This window comes from Aplysia californica, unplaced genomic scaffold (assembly GCF_000002075.1).
Source record: "Aplysia californica isolate F4 #8 unplaced genomic scaffold, AplCal3.0 scaffold00136, whole genome shotgun sequence".
Lineage (NCBI taxonomy): Eukaryota > Metazoa > Mollusca > Gastropoda > Aplysiida > Aplysiidae > Aplysia > Aplysia californica.
Window position 1 is genome coordinate 691,835 of NW_004797406.1, and position 21,720 is coordinate 713,554.

At 42.2% G+C, this 21,720-nt stretch overlaps 1 protein-coding gene across 1 annotated transcript in view; it reads left to right on the forward strand.

Moving 5' to 3' along the window:
- The window catches only part of LOC101859780, an 18,957-nt gene extending 2,429 nt beyond the window's left edge, over positions 1–16,528 (forward strand). The window contains exons 2-7 of the mRNA XM_005096734.3: positions 1,194–1,581; positions 2,937–3,082; positions 4,145–4,391; positions 11,468–11,672; positions 12,044–12,392; positions 16,039–16,528. Coding sequence (XP_005096791.1) covers positions 1,194–1,581; positions 2,937–3,082; positions 4,145–4,391; positions 11,468–11,672; positions 12,044–12,392; positions 16,039–16,127 — 1,424 coding nt within the window. The 3' untranslated portion in view covers positions 16,128–16,528. The remainder of the gene's footprint in view (positions 1–1,193; positions 1,582–2,936; positions 3,083–4,144; positions 4,392–11,467; positions 11,673–12,043; positions 12,393–16,038) is intronic.
- The last annotated feature ends 5,192 nt before the right edge of the window (positions 16,529–21,720 follow it).

A 21,720-nucleotide genomic window follows, 5' to 3' on the forward strand; every position in this document is an offset into this window, starting at 1 on the left:
TATATCATATATATTATAATATATTTTTTATATATATAATGTACAATTGAGTCACAAGATGCATCCATACTATTTAAAAACTCAATAGACACAATCATAATATTACGATCTTATCGATGACTTATGTTCTGCTACAAATGGCAACTAGCTTAAAGAGATAACAACCTTTATATGATCTACTCTTTTTTTCTCAATTCTCCTCTTTAAAGCACAATTGTAATATTACTTGAGTCTTAAAAACAAATTACTAACGATACATCATATATATTTTAAAAAGGAAAAGTATGTATTTGATGACATATCTATTGCGCTGTTTCATTTCGTTGTTTTTAGTACACGTGACAATTAATAGGTTGTCAAATCTTTGAAATCAATTAAACTTGAATTTGCACATTATTTTTTAAAAAATCAAATAAAAAAAATCACTTAAATAAAAGTGTTAATATTTGTATATATTTCTACCGAACAATCCAATTTTAAGTAAATGAAATGCGGTACGTAATCATATTTTGAAAATATAGTGTGAAGGAATTTAGACTACGACAGGCAAACATTCCTGATTACAGGCATTTGTTTTTGTATCTGCACGAAAAAATATAAGATTAGACGAAGTTTACTGATCCGTAAAAGAACAAAATACCATCATGCTCACACAGTCTCTTTCATAGCTACCTGCATACACATACACACATACTGAAGCAACAACAACAACAACAACAACAACAAAAACAACATAAACAGCAACAGCAGCAACAACAACGACAGCAGGATAACTCCGTTACCATCTAAATTAAACCTATCACCCCTCCCAACATACCACCACAACCACGATGACGACTTCAACAACAACAACAATAACAACAACAACAACAACAACAACAACAACAACAACAACAACAACAACAAAATAATCGCCATCAGCAACACAAAAAACAAACATCAAAAGCAACACACCCACCCCCCAAAAAATAAATAAATAAATACAACAACAAACAAACAACAACGCCAACAACAACATAAAAAAGCAACACCAAAAACAAACAAAGACCCCCCCCCCTCCAAAAAAACAACAACAACCCACCAACAAAAACCCCCACCAAAACAACAACAACAAACAAAATAAACAACAGCATCAACGAAAAACCTATTAAAAAAAACCCTTCATAATTCACATTATTATATTCCTCCTCCAGATAGCAAGAGGACATCTCGGGTCGTCAGGTCAAACTCCAGGAAGTACTCACGCGCAAGGACGCTGTCTCCTTCTGACGAAGCTCCATTACGGTCAATGTCGAGATTCGAACCCGCATCACGGCACATCGACAGAAGCAACAACTCTCGTGTCAACGGAAACATTCGCGTAGACGATAAAGATGCTGCAACTAATAATAAAACAATGAGTGCTCTGAGTAGACAGAGTCACGACCGGCGCTCTGAAAGGTCCTTTGACAATAGCAGCAGGAAGATCAAGCTTTACAATAACATGAGCAGCTCTCCGAATGGGGTGGAGGAGGGTTCGGGACTTCTCAACACCACAACTGTGTCGATAGAGAGAAACAAGTTTACCGATCAACTTTACAGGTGAGCTAAAGAACATTGCTATGTTATTCCTGGAAAATGCTTTTAGTTTATTTAAAGGTTGTTTTATTAATTTTTTTAACTTTTAAATTTTGGGGCGGGGGTTACCTCGTGTTAAAGGTATAAAAAGACAAAAAAACTTATACGTCTTAACCCCCTTCCCCTTCGTTTTTGTAAACCAGACAGATGCCTTAGAATTTCTAATCCAGATGACCGCAGCATCAGTGGCTGCAGAAACATTAACAACAACATCATCAATGAGAACAATTACAACAACGACAACGACAAAACCGCAACAGCAGCTGAAATTCTTTAAAACATTTGCAGTAACAATTGTCATCTAAAGACCCCCCCCCCCTTCCCTCACCATTTACTTTAAAAAACCCAAAGGAAAAGAAGACTAGAGGATGAATTAAAGGGAAAGAGGCACTGTGTTGAGACCATTGTATAAATTATGAAGATGAAGAAGCTGACCTCCAAAACAACCCGTACAATGACGCCTACAAACCAAAAACAAACCTACCGGTCTCAATTACCCAGTGCGCATCGCTCATTTGATGCATTTTCTTCATTGGATACCGTCAGGGCAGGCTGGGATTTCCTTCATTGAGGGGCAAAAGCTGCCTTTTTGGCACGATTTGATGCAAACTGCCAAAAAGAACCATCTTTGATTTTGGAGGATTTGATAAAATTGTGCCAAAAATTGCATCTTTTGCCCCTCTATGGAGGAAAATCTGGTTGGCCACGGCTTAATTCGACTGAATTCGACTGGCAGTGTGCACTGTATATTTGTTTGAAAACTGCCAAAAAGAGTTCGTGGATTTTGCTTTTGATAGACTTTTCTCTTGATTTATTGTTTCCTTTTTCGGTATAACGGTTGCCATATCCCTAATTTGCTTTTTAGCCTTCCTAAAAAATTAGAAACTGAGGTAAAACCCATGTGTACTGAGGATCCAGCCTGAGAAATCATTATAGTACTTTCTATCGATATCGTAGGTATGGTCAGTGGTTTCCCTAATTTTTTCAAAACATAGAACATCATTAATTCACCGAATGCCAGAGTTACCTTATCTTTCCCCTGGCCAATATGCAATATGAATGCGCGAAAGGGGCTATAACAATAAAACCTTAGAACAAGAAAACCAGTATGCCCCCCTCCTTTCTCTCTCTCTCTCTCTCTCTCTCTCTCTCTCTCTCTCTCTCTCTCTCTCTAACCACCATCTTCGTCACCTTCTTGGGACTTAGCGACCTACAGTTTGACTTCAGAACCAACCGTTTTGTGCAATACAAGTTTGTCATCTTTAAAACACTTTACCATCGGCTTGTCTGTACGAATATATTCAACCTGAACTTTTCAGTTCCAAGATGGACAGACGCTACGTTTCCCGCCTAAATGCTTTGTCCCGTGGCTCCTCCTACTACCATGGCGACATTGTGGACGACAATCTACTAATCTCTGCTACCAAACTGGACAGTACCCTTATACGTCTCTTCTCCGACCCCAGTAAGTCTGGACAAAAAGTGTTCTGCTCGGCTGCGTTTCTGTTGCGTTGATGTTGTGGCATATTAATTTGTTTCTGCCCACATTGTTGGTCTTTTTTCTGTTGCTGTTACCCTTGTTACGTTAGAGGTTGTAGTAAATATTGTTTCAGTTCGCGTTATTACTTTTCTGCTGCTCTTATTGCTACAATGATGTTACTATCGAAACCGGTACGGCTACCATTATTTTGTCGAGCAGTTCAAAGATATAAACAGAGAACAATAGATGGCTTTCAACACACTATACCCCCTTCATTTGTATTGTGTTCTTTTTCTGGTATTTTTTCCTTGTTGGTCGCAACTGTTGATGGACACCTTGTTGTCAAGGCTATTTTCATTAATCTTGTGCCCGGGGCTCCCAGTAAATTATTCGTCAACCCCGAAAGAGAGCAGTGTCAACATTGAGGAACACCCAAGTTCAAAACTATCCATCCACACACACACACACTGCTATTGTCGTTATTACCTTTTAAGCGCAAATACTTTAACAGGCCTGGCCTCTTATTAAACTTTTTATTCCTGTTACTGCAGCCAACCGTCCAGTCCATCATTATCGTAAAATGCGCTGTGTTTTAGTCGCTGGAGTCTTGTCAAAGTCAAAATGCTGACTTGTTTCAAAGCTGGAAAAGAATAATTGTAATAACGTTAGTCTATAAGTAAGTCTGAACAGACTTGGCGGCCGGCTGTATCATGTGTATCAGCTTTAAAGCGTTCCTTTCAAATTCCTTTAGTACAAAACTTTTTCAGTAAACATTTTACTCTCTTGGTTTTCAATCCAATTGACCTCAGCAAATTAAAAGGCTTTTGTGATTTTTATGTCTGTTATCATGATTTCTCTCATCAACAAACAAATAGCAACAAAATCATACATTACATACTCGTACAACAACAATCATAAAACAAAAGAAAACAGAACAAACACACCACCCTCAACCCCACAAAACGTAATAAAGGAGAATGGAGAAAGAATTCAGAACTTACTATTATTATTAATATTATCATCTGTGTTTGTCTTCAACATCCCCAGATCCCCAAGACAAGAACTACCGCGAGCAGCCTGGTACCCTCCTCTTGCCCTACGCAGACTACGCCCAGTCAGATCTCATTAGCCTGGACCCCGTCAAGTGGCGCGTGCAGCCCATGCGCTCGTCTCACAAGGAAGCCCTCGACCACGAGCTCAGCTTCATCGAGGAGAATCTGACACCTCGCGACCTCATCAAGAAGCTGTACGAAGAGGAAGTCCTCACCCTGATGGACTACAACCAGCTGACCAGGTAGTTGATAAGAACTTTAGTTTATATGGTAGCAGAGTAACGCTCCAACACACACATTATTCGGCCATTTTGAATTCGGAGGCTGCGTCAGAACAGGATAAGGATTAGTTACTCACTGTGACAATCCATCAAATGCTTAACTGAAACCACTTATAGAAAGCATTTATCAGCCATACTTTTTTCAGGTTTAGTATAGTCTTTTTAATTCTTCTGAAAAAAAAATGAAAACATTTCTGTAGTGTTATGTTAGTGTCAAATTTCGAGAACAGGTTTGACAGTACTTTATTGTTGGAATGCACTAAATCAGCTCTTTTATGTGGTATTCTTCAGACCGAAGGGCTAGAACCCAAATGGCCGCTTGATCGGAAAAGTAAAGTAAAGTAAAGTATGTGGTATTCTTCTAATACTTAGCCCTACACAGTTTTCCCATCGACCAAAAAGATAATTTGGAGCCACATTCTGTGTTGGAAGAGGGATAAAAACAACAATTCAATGTATTTCCAAGCTTGAATGAGTTTCCTCCCATCCTGTGTAAAATAGCTTTGAAACAACGTGTACCCCATATTGTATCATCACAACCATTCTTTGCGCTGCAATCCGCGAAGATAATTACGGATTCATTAGTGGTGATTCTCGGCCAGAATCGGTTTCGTTGGCCATACCAGAAGCCCAAAGTCATCTTTAGCTTTAATTCTTCTATTTGAAAATAAGTATATTATTATTCTTGGGGCTCTCGTGGTCTAGAGGTTTGTAGTTTGCCTCTCATTCAATAGGTCCCGGGTTCGAATCCGGACAGCGATGGAAATTTTCTTCTTCAAAGCTTTCTACTGTCACCTCCTTTCCTGCTCTCTAACCATATTTTGTCGTCAGCCTTCGTCTCCACTTTCTGCCCCCTACCCCCTCCCCTTTGCCCCCTCCTTTGGGCTCCTGACTCTTTCTGTGGCCATTCTACTGCTACTACTCGGTTCCTTCTCACTGCTGTCTTCATCACACCCCTGATCTTATTGTAGGTAAGATCTTACACCTAGCCTTCTAGGATAACGGCAAAAATGTCAGAGGTCCCGTTGTGCACGATAAAAGATCCCTCGGCTTTGGCCGCCACTCGGGCAAAATTCAAAATTTCCTACCAACTCGAAAATGTTAAAAGTGCCCTGCGCGTTCATATGACCTTATGCAGTTGCAAGCGCCGTAAAAAAAACTTTAAAAAACCCCAAAAAACCCAACAAAGAGTATTATCCACTACGGATGTATTGGTCATCGTTAGATATCGACGTACGAGCTATTATGAGCTATGGTTCGTGCTTTTCTTCTTCTTTTGAACCTTTTTATTCCCTAACACTAGAACATCAGCTATGTTGAGACTAATATAAAAACTTCAGATCTACGTGCGTCGTGCCAACCGCCACCGCAGACGCCAGCAGCAAACATATGCATGCATCAGTACGTAGTCTAAACAGCCGTATGCACTGCTCACCGTCGAACGCTCCGTATCCCGGACTCTAGCAGGGAGATCATCAGGAGAGAATGCGTCGCTGTTTCGGGCTCTTCCTCTCTACAGCTTTTCTGACGCACCGAGCCCCCTCACCGATGTGAGGTCTCCATGTTAGTTCGACTGTTTTCCTCTGCTGCCAACTTAAGGATTCATTCCAGGTTGAGTCCTCTCGCTTCAACCAGATCCAATGACTGGCTTTCTCTGCTGTCTCCTGAAGGGAGTTTGTGAGTTCGTTGCTTTTCTTTGCAGTAAGTCCTGCCACTCTCATCCACTTACGGGCGCTTGTTGCTACAAAACCTCTGCATCCTACCTCTACCGGAAAATGGGTTGCCTTCCATCCTGCCTCCTCACATTGTTCGACGAGTGCCTCGTAACGGTTTTCTTTCCGCTCATGAGCGGCATAGATATTGTCCTCGTGGGGCACCGTGAGCTCTACCAAGTGTACCTCTTTGTCTTTTTCCTCCCATATAACAATGTCTGGCTTTTTCGTAGTTGGAATGGGGAAGAATCTCTCAAAGCCTTTTAAGTCAGCAGCTACTTCCCATGTGCCTCCGCTCTGGTCTTTCATGGCTTCGTTCGCTTTCTTTCTTTTGGCAACCTTGCTTCCTTGCGGAACGAACGCAATCTTGGTGGGTCCATGCTTCTGTATCTTGGGGGCATATTTTCCTTCTTCCACCTGTTGTGTCGCCATTTTCGTGAGCACTTTCAACACCTCGTTGTGTCTCCAGGTGTATCTGTTAAGAGCTAGGTTGCAGTTTGACAAAATATGCTTCATGGTTCCTAGCTTACCGCATCTACACTTGTTGTCCTCCTGTACCTTCCATCTGACAAGGTTCACCGGTGAAGGCAGAACATCATACGTAGACCGGAGAAGAAAGCTCAGCCTTGATGTATTCCACTTCCAGATGTCACTCCACCCGACTTTTCTTTCCACAACATGCTCTTCCCATCTGGTCATTTGTCCTTGCTGGCTACACTGGATGAGATGAATTTCTCGCCTCTCTGCCTCCATCTTTTGCATATGTCTTGTTGCAGCTTTTCTTCTGTCTCGCTGAGACATTTTCCTGAAAGGTCTAAAGTCACCATTACCTAGCCCTAATCTGTCAGGTTGCGCTGGACCGACAATGTCCCCATGCTCCAATGCAGAGATGATCTCGTTAGCTGCAACTTCTGCCTTCCACTTTCTGGCTGTTTTGACATCTGGAGGTTTTCCACTGATCTCCTTATCCCTTGATTCTCTCAACATCAAAACGGTTCTAATCTTGCCTGCTTTGTAGATCTCCACAATTGACGTGAGAGGTAGTTGAAGCGCACCTCTATGTCTGTACAGGGATGACGTGTTAATGGTACGGGGTAGCCCCAGCCACTTCCTGATGTAGCTGTTACACTTTCTTTCGATCATCTCAACTCTTGACAAAGCAACTTCATACATTGTCAGTGGCCACGCCAATCGAGGGTAGAGGGCAAACTGTAGACACCATATCTTGTGCTTTCCTGGAAGCTTTGTCTGGTCAATTGCTTTCAGCCCATTTTCAGCCTGCTTCATGATTTCCACGCCTTGACTCCTATCAGACAGAGTTCCTGAGTACCACCGACCCAAACTTTTCACGGGTTGTTCTTTTACTGTGGGCATTTGCTCCCCTGCAATTGTGAACTTCAGTTGCTTCTGTTTTCCTTTGTTAATAGTCAGGCTTCTAGACTTTTTAGCTTTAAACTTCATCCTGGCCCAGGTGATAAGCTTATCGAGCCGATTCAACACACTTTGCATTGTGTCTCCATCTCTTGTCAGTAGGGTCACATCATCCATAAAGGCTTTCTTTGGTGATCTCACCTTTGCTTCTTCTTCACAGCATTCTGCAGATCTCAGTAGCATCTCCATTACCAGGATGAACCAGATGACCGATATAGAGCAGCCAGCTGCAATCCCAATCTCTAGTCGGTGCCATTCCGTTGTGAAATTTGCGGTTGAGAATCGCATCTGGAAGTTACTATAGTATTCTCTCATAATGTTTTGCCCCTCTTGTGGGACGTAGAAAAAATCCATTGCCTTCATCAGCAATTTATGGGGAACAGACCCGTAGGCATTCGCCAGATCCAACCACACTACGTTTAAACTTTTCTTGTTTTTCTTGGCCTCTTGGATTGTGTCCCAAATGGTGAAAGCATGCTCGATGCAGCCTGGGATCCCTGGTACCCCGGCTTTCTGTACCGTTTCATCCACATAGCCGTTACTTTGCAAATATGCTACAGTCCTCTTTGCAAGTATTCCCATAAAGATCTTGCACGTCACGTTGATGATTGAAATAGGTCTGAACTGTCCTATCTCCTTTGCATTCTGTTCTTTGGGTAGATACACGCCCTCCGCTCTGCACCAATCTTTGACGATTTCTTTGTCTTTCCAAAGGCCTCTTAGCATCTCAAAGAGGGTGTGTCTCAGCGTGTCGCAATACTTGAACACCTTATAAGACACGCCATCTCCTCCAGGTGCACTTTTTGCTCTGGCTTTTTTTACGAACTCATCTACTTCTTTCTCTCTAATTGGTCCCAGGTAATATTTGACGACGGGGGCAGCTGGACGCTTCAGGCCTCTCATATAAGGAAGCGGTTCTTCTCTTCTTGAATCGCTGTACGTCTGCTTAACATAAGCATCGAGTTCCTCTTTCGTACATTCCAATTTACCACTCCGTGCCTCTGTGAACAGTTTTTTTGCTGCTTCATAAGGATTCTTCAGAAATTGTTCACGTTCCCTTTTTCTCTCTTTTCTCCTGGTACACCTTCTTTCGTGCCTCTGTAGGTCTCTGCTCTTTTTCTTAAGATCTTCAAACAAGATTCTTAGGCCTTCTATCTCTTCTGGTGGTGCGTACTTTTTCTGCTTTTGCAAGTCTCGTTTCTGTTTTCTTAGCTGTGCAAGTACTCTCTGCCTTCTACTCAATCCACTTTTCTTCTCCGTCTTTTTCTTTCCTTCACAAATACCAAACTCTTTTATTGCCGAGTCATAGATAATGGTCGCAAACGCACTCAATATTTCTTTAGCATCCCCTCTGTTAGAACTCTTTTTGACTTCTTTCAATTTCTTCTGGACTTCTTCTTCTAACGTCTTGTATTTTGCCTTCTCGTTAGCAGCAGGCCACAGTATTCTGGGTTTCCGTAACCCTGGTTCCGTTTGCTGTTCCATCTCTTGCTGAGACAGGGTGAAAGGAGAGTCGACTGAAGCACTAATCGCTCCGCTGTGGTTTTCATCCTGGGATGATTTGCTTCGCGTCTTACAATCTGACGATCTGCACTGTCTTCTCTTCTTTAAACAGACCTTTCCCTGGTGCACTCTCAGCCCTCGCCAGGTATCGAACTTTCTGTAGCACTGCTCGCACATAAAGCTGTTCTCTTGATTCTCTTTCTGCATTGTCCTTTTAACGCTTAGGTCATTGTCCATTGAATCCGTCCTTGTGGATCCATCCTCTACTCCCCCCTCTCGGTGGATCCCGGGGCTGTCTTTTCTATTGGTTGACGTAACTTATATTTACAGTGACCTGGGTAGTTAGCCCCTGCCACCGTCGGTCTTTCCCGACGTCCTCGGTCTTTCCCGATGTCCACCCGTCACTCCGGGTTGTCGTCCTGTCTTTCCAGGATGTCCGTAGCATACACCTGCTACTGGTAGGTACGTAGTCTAAACAGCCGTATGCACTGCTCACCGTCGAACGCTCCGTATCCCGGACTCTAGCAGGGAGATCATCAGGAGAGAATGCGTCGCTGTTTCGGGCTCTTCCTCTCTACAGCTTTTCTGACGCACCGAGCCCCCTCACCGATGTGAGGTCTCCATGTTAGTTCGACTGTTTTCCTCTGCTGCCAACTTAAGGATTCATTCCAGGTTGAGTCCTCTCGCTTCAACCAGATCCAATGACTGGCTTTCTCTGCTGTCTCCTGAAGGGAGTTTGTGAGTTCGTTGCTTTTCTTTGCAGTAAGTCCTGCCACTCTCATCCACTTACGGGCGCTTGTTGCTACAAAACTTCTGCATCCTACCTCTACCGGAAAATGGGTTGCCTTCCATCCTGCCTCCTCACATTGTTCGACGAGTGCCTCGTAACGGTTTTCTTTCCGCTCATGAGCGGCATAGATATTGTCCTCGTGGGGCACCGTGAGCTCTACCAAGTGTACCTCTTTGTCTTTTTCCTCCCATATAACAATGTCTGGCTTTTTCGTAGTTGGAATGGGGAAGAATCTCTCAAAGCCTTTTAAGTCAGCAGCTACTTCCCATGTGCCTCCGCTCTGGTCTTTCATGGCTTCGTTCGCTTTCTTTCTTTTGGCAACCTTGCTTCCTTGCGGAACGAACGCAATCTTGGTGGGTCCATGCTTCTGTATCTTGGGGGCATATTTTCCTTCTTCCACCTGTTGTGTCGCCATTTTCGTGAGCACTTTCAACACCTCGTTGTGTCTCCAGGTGTATCTGTTAAGAGCTAGGTTGCAGTTTGACAAAATATGCTTCATGGTTCCTAGCTTACCGCATCTACACTTGTTGTCCTCCTGTACCTTCCATCTGACAAGGTTCACCGGTGAAGGCAGAACATCATACGTAGACCGGAGAAGAAAGCTCAGCCTTGATGTATTCCACTTCCAGATGTCACTCCACCCGACTTTTCTTTCCACAACATGCTCTTCCCATCTGGTCATTTGTCCTTGCTGGCTACACTGGATGAGATGAATTTCTCGCCTCTCTGCCTCCATCTTTTGCATATGTCTTGTTGCAGCTTTTCTTCTGTCTCGCTGAGACATTTTCCTGAAAGGTCTAAAGTCGCCATTACCTAGCCCTAATCTGTCAGGTTGCGCTGGACCGACAATGTCCCCATGCTCCAATGCAGAGATGATCTCGTTAGCTGCAACTTCTGCCTTCCACTTTCTGGCTGTTTTGACATCTGGAGGTTTTCCACTGATCTCCTTATCCCTTGATTCTCTCAACATCAAAACGGTTCTAATCTTGCCTGCTTTGTAGATCTCCACAATTGACGTGAGAGGTAGTTGAAGCGCACCTCTATGTCTGTACAGGGATGACGTGTTAATGGTACGGGGGTGTGGGGGTGGGGGCAGAAGGAGGAGACGAAAGCAGACGACAGAACATTGCTAGAGAGCAGGAAAGGAGGTGAAAGAAGACAAATTTAGTGAAGAAAATTTTTCGGTCACTACCCGGATTCGAACCCGGGACCTTTGATTCAACTTTGAATGAGAGGCCAACACCTTAACCTCTAGGCTACGAGAACCCCTTTGTCATCGTGAATATAGAAATTTGCTTCTTGTCAACCCGGGACCTTTTGAGTGAGAGGCCAACACCTTAACCTCTAGGCCACGAGAGCCCCCAACAAAAATAATGAGAAAGACGATAACAACCAAAGTAATGGCAACAAAACAACATCAGCAAACAATAGCATACAACAGCAACAACAAAAGCGACGAAGACAACAATGACAACACCAACAACAACAATGACAAGAACTACTACTACTACTACTACTACTACTACTACTACTACTACTACTACTACTACTACTACTACTACTACTACTACTACTACTACTACTACATCATTTTTCATTAGGACTGAAGGCCAAGGCGAGAGAGCTGTTACCCGACTCCTGGTCCGGACACTTCAGCGGAGAGGACACAAGGCTTACCCTACCTTTGTGCGAACCTTAGAGAACTTTGGCTACAACCACGTAAGCAACAAACTGAATGAGACCGAGCTATTCATCCGGACAGGGATGGAGAAGGACCGAGAGTCTTATGAAAGGAGCAGCAGGATGGTGAGTTTTGTTTCGTTTCTTTACACTGGCGACTGGCATACTTTTGAGGAAATAATGATGAAGACGAAAGGGCTCTGATCGTGCGCCTTCGTGACCTATCCTCACAGCCCAAACTGTCTCCGTCATTTTGTCAGAGCCCAAATAGATGAGACCTCTTTCCGTTCGTAAGCTTATTTGTTATCTTGAAGACTAGAAGTCTATGTATGGTGTGTGTGTGTGTGTGTGTGTGTGTGTGTGTGTAATAAGTGGGGGGGGGGGGGGGCGTCAAAGTATAGCATTCTGAAGACGTCAGATGCACTCAGTACTGGATATTGTTCTATAAGTTTAGATCAGTTGACTTTTCTTGATATAGATACATTTTTCATCCACAGGAACAAATGAAGCACCAACAAGCCCTTGACTTTGACAAAACTTTCATTAAAAAATCACACTTTTCACCTCGTGGGCACATCGGCAACAGCGACCCCCTCATCAGAACAACCCCGGATACTTTCACCACGCCCACTAATGGACACACAATGATGGCAAGCACGCATTCCCCTCGCCGCTCCGACAACAACCAAAGTGGTCTTAGACCTTCTGTATCTCGGGCTAGCAGCTCCCCAGAAAAAATCGGATACCCTAAAGATATAGAACAGCATCTTCAAGGATTGAACGCCGAGTTGAAGGCACTGCATGACGACGTCACAGCTCTGAAGACCTCAAGACGCCAGAGCCAAAGTGAGTTCTGTTTATAAATATGTCGCTGTATTCCGAGTTCGGAATTTCCCCTGTATCTTAACCCTGCCGGTACGCCCTGGGGTCGTTTTGTACCCTCGGGTTGAATTCTTCACATTTTAGAATACGTTTAGTACGAAGATCTCTTTGAAACGTTTAGCATTTCTCAAAAAATCCTTTTGACAGACTGCTATGCAAAGCGTACGGATCGGATTAACGAGTAAATGTCCTCTTTGAAAGTGGTGGCACAGAGTTTCCCACGTCGTATGGATACGATAGTAAAACACGACGTAAGGATAGGGTTAACACCAGAAGACTCAGTCATGTCTGAGGTGGAATGGTTAGCACCCTCACGATAGCACCCAAAAGGCATGAGCTCGCAGGGAAGTTTATTAATTTTTTTAAATCAGGGATCTCTGTCTTTCTGCTGGAATTTTGTATCCCGTTTAGTACTGCTTGAATTCTGTATCCCGTTTAGTCCTCCTGGAATTCTGCACCCCGTTTAGTCCTGCTGGAATTCTGTTCCCGTTTAGTCCTGGGCCACAGCAGCCTGCCTTCAAAGTGGTCTTAATTGTGCCGTGCAACCCCTATATCGCCAGAGGATAAGCGAAGCTGAAAAGGAGAATTGAATGTATCTTTACTTATTCCCCCAAATCTACTAAAAGGTAAGGTTTAAACCAGGTTAGCTACTTTAAATCCATTTTAGCCCTCTCCCCTCTCTGTCTCTGTCTCTGTCTGTCTCTGTCTCTGTCTGTCTGTCTGTCTGTCTCTCTCTCTTTCTCTCACTCTCTCTCTCTCTCTCTCTCTCTCTCTCTCTCTCTCTCTCTCTCTCTCTCTGTGACAGACTTACACTTACACAGACACGTAAATATATACACTCAACCTCATACACACATACACACACACACACACACACACACACACACACACACACACACACACACACACAAACTTGTACAAATACATCTATTAGTATATCATTATAAAAGCCAACACAGACTCTTTACCAAAATGGGGTATTTAGAATCCCCCCCCCCCCCCCACACACACACTCTCCTTTATTCTTTTCTCCACCCGAGAAAGAAGGAAAGAAAAAAGAAAAAGAGGAAAACAACACTTTGACGCGACATCAGCGTAAAAAATCACCCACATACTCCAGAGAGCAGATATTTGTGCCTTCAGAAACTCTAATACTCTTTGAGTAGTTTTGAGGGGGGGGGGGGGGATCTGTTTTTCAGTATTCAGAAAAATAAAACATTTGAATTATATTTCTGTTCCACTTACGAGCAGAGCAAAATTCTCCAAAATCACGGCTTGGGAGCAAAAGCTTTATTCTGTGGAAACAATGGGTCAGTTTTGATAACATTTCGAAATGGACAACTCTTATTCCCAATGGACACATTTATGTGTGTGTGCTGTTGGGCTACTTGACTCATTTACTGTCCCATTATCATGAGCAGCGAGGACGTCAACCTGCAAAATTATAATGTAAGAAAGCGAAACTAATGACTGTAATTTTGCTCTGGTCCATGGGTACAGATAATGATGGTAGTTAGCTATTTACTCTTTCAGCATTTATGACAAGGTCGGTCAACTCAGGTCATCAACGTATTTATCACTTATTGCTCTTCCTGTGAACAGACTGGAAGTTGCCCAAAGGGGGGACATTAACATGTTCCTAAGCTCAGTAGAATTGCAAATGGGCTGATTTATCAATGTCATGCTTATACTGTGCCGGAACAACATAGGGGGAACCTCTGCTTTTTCTTTCCTTATTCTTACTGTCTTCATTTTTCCTCTACTTCTTCTGTATGTTTGTCACTGTCTTGTGAACTGCTATTGTCGAGGTGCCTTGATAGACGAAGCAGCAGACTTTGTGCCGTTGAGGCTAGAGAGGTGAGCAGAGTAAGCCTAATTCCCGTTTTACTTTTGGACGTCTCTGTTGACATCCACCCCTTGGCGTTCATATGACCCTATGCAGCTGCGAGCGTCGAAAAACCTTACTAAAAGGACTGTGAGTGGGATTGCTTTACCGTGCTCTTATGGAAGCAACAATTGAAGTTCAGAGCTGCTACCAGAACTAACAGCTGATAAATCACATTATAACGTTCTAAGAAAATATAAATGTCTCTTACTTTTACACTTTTAGTACGGTGTATCTTCGAACATAAACCTTTTGCTTCGTCTTAGACTGTAACAACTTTGTCACTTGCATGCGGTAACCGACGTTATCAAAAAGATCATGCCTGTCATGGATCAATCTTGAAGTGCATGACCTTATTGAAAGCTGAGGATCTTGTCTGAGGTCTTTATTTCTGTTTAGACAGGCTTGAGATGGTGTTACCTTTACTCCTGTGTCTACTAATAGCAAGGTTACCCCAAAGCCTTGAGCAGATATCGTCATTCCAGAAGTGCTTAGATCATTTATTGAAGTTTGGATAAACTTTAAGAAAAAGACAGCGACTAAATCAGGACCATGACTTGGGCACTCGTTATTTCTTTCAATTAAAACTTGGAAGGAAGTAATGAAACAGAATGTAACTGCCCCATAGTGTGTTTATTCGAATAAAATGAAACTATTGTAGGGTGCCCCTTGTTGTCTTTATTCGAATGACGACTTTATCTGGAAGCCCTCAGAGATTGATTTGGGTGATTGTGGAATGACAGTGGCGATCTTGTTCTCCAAAGGTTAATTTAGATTCCGATCCAGGACAGGATAGGCTTCTACTTTACAGCACTTATAACAAATTACAGTCACGACTTTTCTTTGCAACATAGCAGATAGAAAGTGTTAGAGGGGAAAGAAGGTTTTGAAACTGTTCGTCTCTGGGTACAAGAGGTAAATACAAATGTATATCATTCGCTTTTTCTGGCATTATTGAGTTGCTTGTTCCGCCCGTGTTTACTGCATTCAAAATGTTTAGAGAAGTAATCAATAGAGACCAGGCTTTGGTTGCAATGACATTGTCAATGTCTGTCGTTGGCCGGTGAATAGCCTGTTGTTGATTAGATCAAGACAATGACAGGGACTAGCATTAATTCTAGATCAGTGTTCTAGGGGTTTGGGAAGGTCTTTTGAAAAAAAAAAATCTGTTTGGAGACAATCAGAGGCATATGAACATGTCAGTTCAATTTTACATTCATCCTGTGTAAGTGTTAATCGTTACTTAATCTTTACTCACTTTCGAAAGCACAACAGTGAGCAGTGCAATTTACAGTAATATTTTCAAGAGACTGATTAATAAGCAATCCCTGCACTAAGCCAAAATGCGGAGAAAATCCGAAGTACCAGCTGTTTTTCTATCCATATTGTCTTGCATATTCGTTTTATTTCCAGGCTATTTTTCTCACAGGAAAAGTAATGTCCTGAGATACCGAGAGACTCCAACAGTATTTGTAAAATTACGAATCAAAATAAAAATTATTTGTGTTGCGAAAGTCAAGTTGTTCCCTAAATATGCCCCTCTCCAGACCGAAACTCTCACCCCCCCCCCGCCCCATTCCTTCAAACTAGAATAAATTTGTCTTACGTTTTGTATTTATTGTAATGAAAACCTATGTGAATCTGGATAATCTTCCAGTAGGGGTTCATAAAAGAATCAACATGCGCTTCTTTAAATTAACTGTCTCTCTATCCCTTATCACACAGGTGCACAAAAACCAAGCGAAGAAGACACGCAGGTGAAAAAAGACCACCGCGATAAGGCACAGAAGAGCGGATCATGTACATTGCTCTGATGCATGACTGCCTGGAGATCTACGCGATTTTATGGATATGAGGGAAAAGTTTTGTCTTGAAAGTTCAACTGAAAAAGATGTAATATGCAATTGAAAGTCGTTTCTTCAGACCCTCTGTTAAAGTGTTGCTTCCATTACCATAAAACCAAAGCTTTTACAAGATCGACAGTTTTGCTCAAGGACATAATTAGAGCTCTGTCTGGAGGTGTCACTGCATGTGAAGTAAGAAAAAAAACCCGGATGAAAATTGGTTTATAAGTAGGGGAGAATGTCGGTGCATGTATGTATGTGTAAGAATAATATGTGTATGTGTGTGCATGTATGCGAGTGTATAATACAACTTAGGGGGTTACACACACACAAACACACACACACACACACACACACACACACACACTCACACACACACACACACACACACACACACTCACACAGACACAATCACACACACACACAAACACATACACAGAAACACACACATACACACATGCACACAAGTAAAAAGAGAGAGAGGGGAATACAGAGAAGGAGTGATGGAGAGAGAGAGAGAGACAGAGAGAGAGAAAGAGAGAGAGAGAAAGAAAGAAAGAGAGAGAGAGAGAGAGAGAGAGAGAGAGAGAGAGAGAGAGAGAGAGAGAGTATTCATGAGGAAGAGTGTGCTTATAACTCTAAGCAAGCGTGGTCGTATTCAAACAATAAAGCTGTACCCAACAGACTCCACTCTTAAAATATTTTGTCTTTTGAATGAATTGCAAGTCCTTATACACGTAAAATTAAGGGGCTATATATATATATATATATATATATATATATATATATATATATATATATATATATATATATATATAATGTATATATGTATGTATAATATAGTTAGGGACCACTACAGTTTTCACTATAGTATGTTTGCGACTGTGTGACAATCACATATTTAGAAGTTAGGTGAGTTAGTTGATGTCATTGTAAGGAAGGGTCATCGATGTTTACCATGATGAACAGATTTGACACATGTCGTTTAATTTACGCTGCCGAGACAGGGTGAAAGAGGGATAATTTTCTGTAAAATTGAACCTGATTTTGAAAATCAATCACGCGATTTTCAGTGAGTGGTACAGGTTAAAAACCAACTCAGGGGAATTCACGCTTCCTACATTAATGCCTGATTGAGAGAATTTGACAGTGTTAGGGGTTTTTGTTGCAGGCACATTAAGCGATTTTGAACAATGCCCCCAAGAAGACGTCTGAGCAACATCGACAGGGGACGAGCCCTATTGCAGTCCATGAAGTGGCAAGACGGCTTGCTGTAAGTCACTGTGTGATCATCTGACTGAGAGAACGGGTTTCTGCAACTGGGACTGCTGTTGAGTGAAGGCGATCCGGACGGCCACGTTGCACCATACGACGAGAGGACCGGGCGATCGCCAAATCAGCCCTGGCAACTCGAACCTGCACTGCCCGTCACATCAGACAGCAGGTGGTACCCCCAGGCAACGTTGGAATCAGCGACCAGACCATTAGAAACCGGCTTCGTGAGATTGGTCTACGCTCCAGACGACCAGCAGTCCGGTTCCACGGACACGGGCCCACCGGATTGCTCGCAGAACCTGGTCCGCCCAGCACCTGAGGTGGACACGCCCGCTCTGATCTACTGTGCTCTTCACGGATGTCTCCATGTTCACATTGTCCTTCAATGATGACAAGATCCGTGTTTGGAGGCGTCCTGGTGAGCGCTTCCACGACGATTGTGTACAGGAGCATGACAGGTATGGAGGAGGCTCCGTTATAGTGTGGGGTGGGATTGGAATCAACCACCGGACCCCCCTGCATCGCTTTCAAAGCACTCTGACGGGTATCTGCTACAGGGACGAGATTCTCCGCCCCATTGCAATTCCAGATCTTCGGGCAATGGGCAAGGGCGCGATACTCCAGGACGACAACGCCAGACCTCACCGCGCTCGAGTGGTGGATGGCTTCCTGCAGCTGCAGCACGTGATCAGGCTTGACAGGCCAGCCCGATCACCAGACCTTAGTCCCACTGAACACTTGTGGGATGCTCTTGAGCGCCAAGTAAGAGACCATCAGCCACCCCCAAACAATGTGGATGAACTCTCTAACATTTTGGACCAAAATGGGCAAGCCATTCCACAACTGTCATTGCAAACATTTATTCAGTCCTTGAGACAAAGATGCAATGACCGTTTTCTTGCAAATGGTGGCCAAGTGCGATTTTGAGCCCTAATTGTTTATGACGGCTGTCATGTGAATTTAAAAAAAACATGGGTTACCTCCTTCAACATCTGAAATAACCCTTTTTCCATAAAAACAATTTTAATGTGCAAAATGTCGTTTGCAAAAGGTGAAAGGATGAATAAAGACCCCTTTCAAACAATTTTGAACCGTGTCATGTTTTTCAGTTTTATGTACTATGTGTGGCTTTGAGTGGTCCGTAACATTTTTGAGTAGAATATATATATATATATATATATATATATATATATATATATATATATATATATATATGTATACATTACATAAAAAGGGCGCAGGAAGATGCACAGATGGATAGGTGCATACGGATAGACAGGAAGAGAAAGGTGCATGAACAGACAGAGATAAAGAGAGAGAGAGAGAGAGAGAGAGAGAGAGAGAGAGAGAGAGAGAGAGAGAGAGAGAGAGAGAGAGAGAGAGAGAGAGAGAGAGAGAGAGAGAGAGAGAGAGAGAGAGAGAGAGAGATGACAATTACTGTCCAGCACAGCTAATTTCATGAACGTCATGAATCAGACCTCATGTCCCCATTATTACAGAAACAGAGAGTGATTAAGAGCGAGTTAGAGAGGGGGGTAGAAGCACAGAAGAGGGAGAACGAGAAAGAGACATAGATATATATATATATATATATATATATATATATATATATATGTATATATATATATATATATATATATATATATATATATATATATATATATATAGAGAGAGAGAGAGAGAGAGAGATTGAAAGCAGAGGGGGGGGGGGGTGGGGGTGGGGGAGGGGACAAAAGTAGGAAGGAGAAATAAGGGACGTGTAATGGGGAGAGATGAGTATAAATACGAGTATAAAATAACTGTGAACGCGCTATTCTCTCACAAGTTATCATTTTCTGTACTTTGAACGCAACAATGCAGTTCATCTTCGCTCTTGTTCTACTTGTTGGTCCCTTGAACTCTGTGACAGAAGGACTGCAGGTAAATAGATGTGTTTAGTTTTTATGTTTAAAAGCAGACACAATCCAAACCGTGTGCAAGTTGCGCACGTTGAAGATTCCTTGGTGGTCTAAAATCGACAAGAGTAGGCTTCAGCCGCCACCTGGGCAAAAATTAAAAATTTCCTACCAACTGAAAAAGTTAAATGTGTCCCGGGCGCTCATATGACCATATTATGCAGTTGCGAGCGCCGTAAAACACTTATTAAAAATTTTAAAAAACCCACTCCAAAACACGTGCGTGCATGCAAATGCGTACACATGCACTCACACACACACGGACGTACGTTCGAACACACACACACACACACACACACACACACACACACACACACACACACACACACACACACAAAGGCACAAACATGCTCTCTCTCTATACATATCATATATAAATAATATATATATAATATATATATAAAATATATCAAATAAATAAATAAATAAATAAATAAATAAATAAACATAATTTGACAACTTGGAAACACATGTGTAACTTTTCCCATAAAACTCTGACAGCTACAGTTGGCAAGTACCTGCAAAAAGATAGATAGGTCCCCATGACAGAACCCGATTTTTGATTTATTCATTTCCTGAATTCAGACAAATATATTTGAGAAAAAGTTCCCTTATTTGGCCTTTGTGATTATTCTACTGAGAAACGAAACAAATCTGCGTAGCTCTCCTTCACAACGGAAGTTCATTAGCGCTCTTTAACGTTCGCCTAAGAAACACGATTCAAGGGACGGGGTGAGTAATTTCCGAGACTCACCTGTAGTACGTGGAGACGTGATCCTGTGTATGCATCCAAAGAGTTGTTTTTTTTTATATAGGGCCGACAGAAAAAAACTTTTTAAATTACTGGGTCATGGTATTTTGAAAAAATATTTTTGTTTGATCGCTAGCCGGTAGAAGTGCAATGCAAACTTTTAGCGGGCATAGGTAAATTTACCAATGAGCCAGGATTTTTTAAAACGGAAAGTGAACAAGCTATAGACACTGCCTCTGTTGTTTTGAAGACGTCGATGTGTTCCTTTCACCGTGTAGCAGCCCTTTCGTGGATTATTATTTTCTTTGTGCTTTGTTGTGATGTTATAAGGCGAAACCCGTATTTTGTTATTGTGAAGGGCTAGACAGCAATACACTAAAACAATGTAGATCAAGAGAGGAGTTAATCAAGGCAGACCTAATCTAAAGCAATATAGATCTAGAAGTCAGGTTTGACTTTGAAAGGCTAGACAGCAATGTAGATGTAAAATGCCTCCCCGGCGTAGACCAGTAGAAGGAGTGACGCCAAGGCGTCGACCCCGAGCAAAGCAGGGTACTCAGCTAGTTTATATAATTATATATATATATATATATATATATATATATATATATATGTGTGTGTGTGTGTGTGTGTGTATGTGTATGTCTGTGTGTGTGTGTGTGTGTGTGTGTGTGTGTGTGTGTGTGTGTGTGTGTGCGTGTGTGTGTGTGTGCAGTGGCGTCCAAAAGAAACTTGATAATGTAATCACCAAACCATCGTTCGGGAGCCTTGCTTTACCTACTCATGCAACATAACAATTGAAAGCTAAATAAATTCTGCATCATCTGACAAGAGACGCTTGAGATATATCCACTCAAAATTGAACTAAAGATCAGGCTTGGCAAAATCGTGCGAAATCAAAGAAACGTAAAATTGTCTTCGCGCATGTATTGAGGAGCATCAATATTGCTAGAATGGACATACATTTCATATCCTATGAATGGAGAATTTTTTATTTCAATAAACAATATTCTTTTTTAACAATTTTGTCCCGATAGTTTCAAACAAAACAGAAAACAGAGCAATCACAAATACCTTGCAAAACTTGGACGTAACATTAAATGTGCTCTTTATTATTTTGCTTAAGAGCCATTAGTTTTGTGTAGTGCACGAACCCTTTGGGCATCGACTCTATTAAATTTTGGACACAATTATCAGTCATTTCTTCCCAAATGTCACAGAGAGTTGCTAATAAAGTGTCTGAGTTCGGAGCAAAGGCGCGTTTCTGCAGCTGGTGTTTCATGGTACTTCACTCTTCACACACCTGTAGGATTCACAATGGGGCTATTTATTGGTGACCACTCCACTGGAGACCACTCCAAACGTCGATTTGATTAAGTTTTACAAAAATTATCAAGAAGCATTGGGTCTGTGAAAAACTTCTTTACTATGCTTTGCAATTTCTACTTGAATGACACCTTGACATAAATAAGGGTAAGACATGACGTACCAGCACTTTCGCGATGTAGTCCTCTAAACCAAGTCGTTCAGTGATTCTCATGAGGGAGGTTTTGTTCAGTGCACCCTAGACCACCCAAAACCA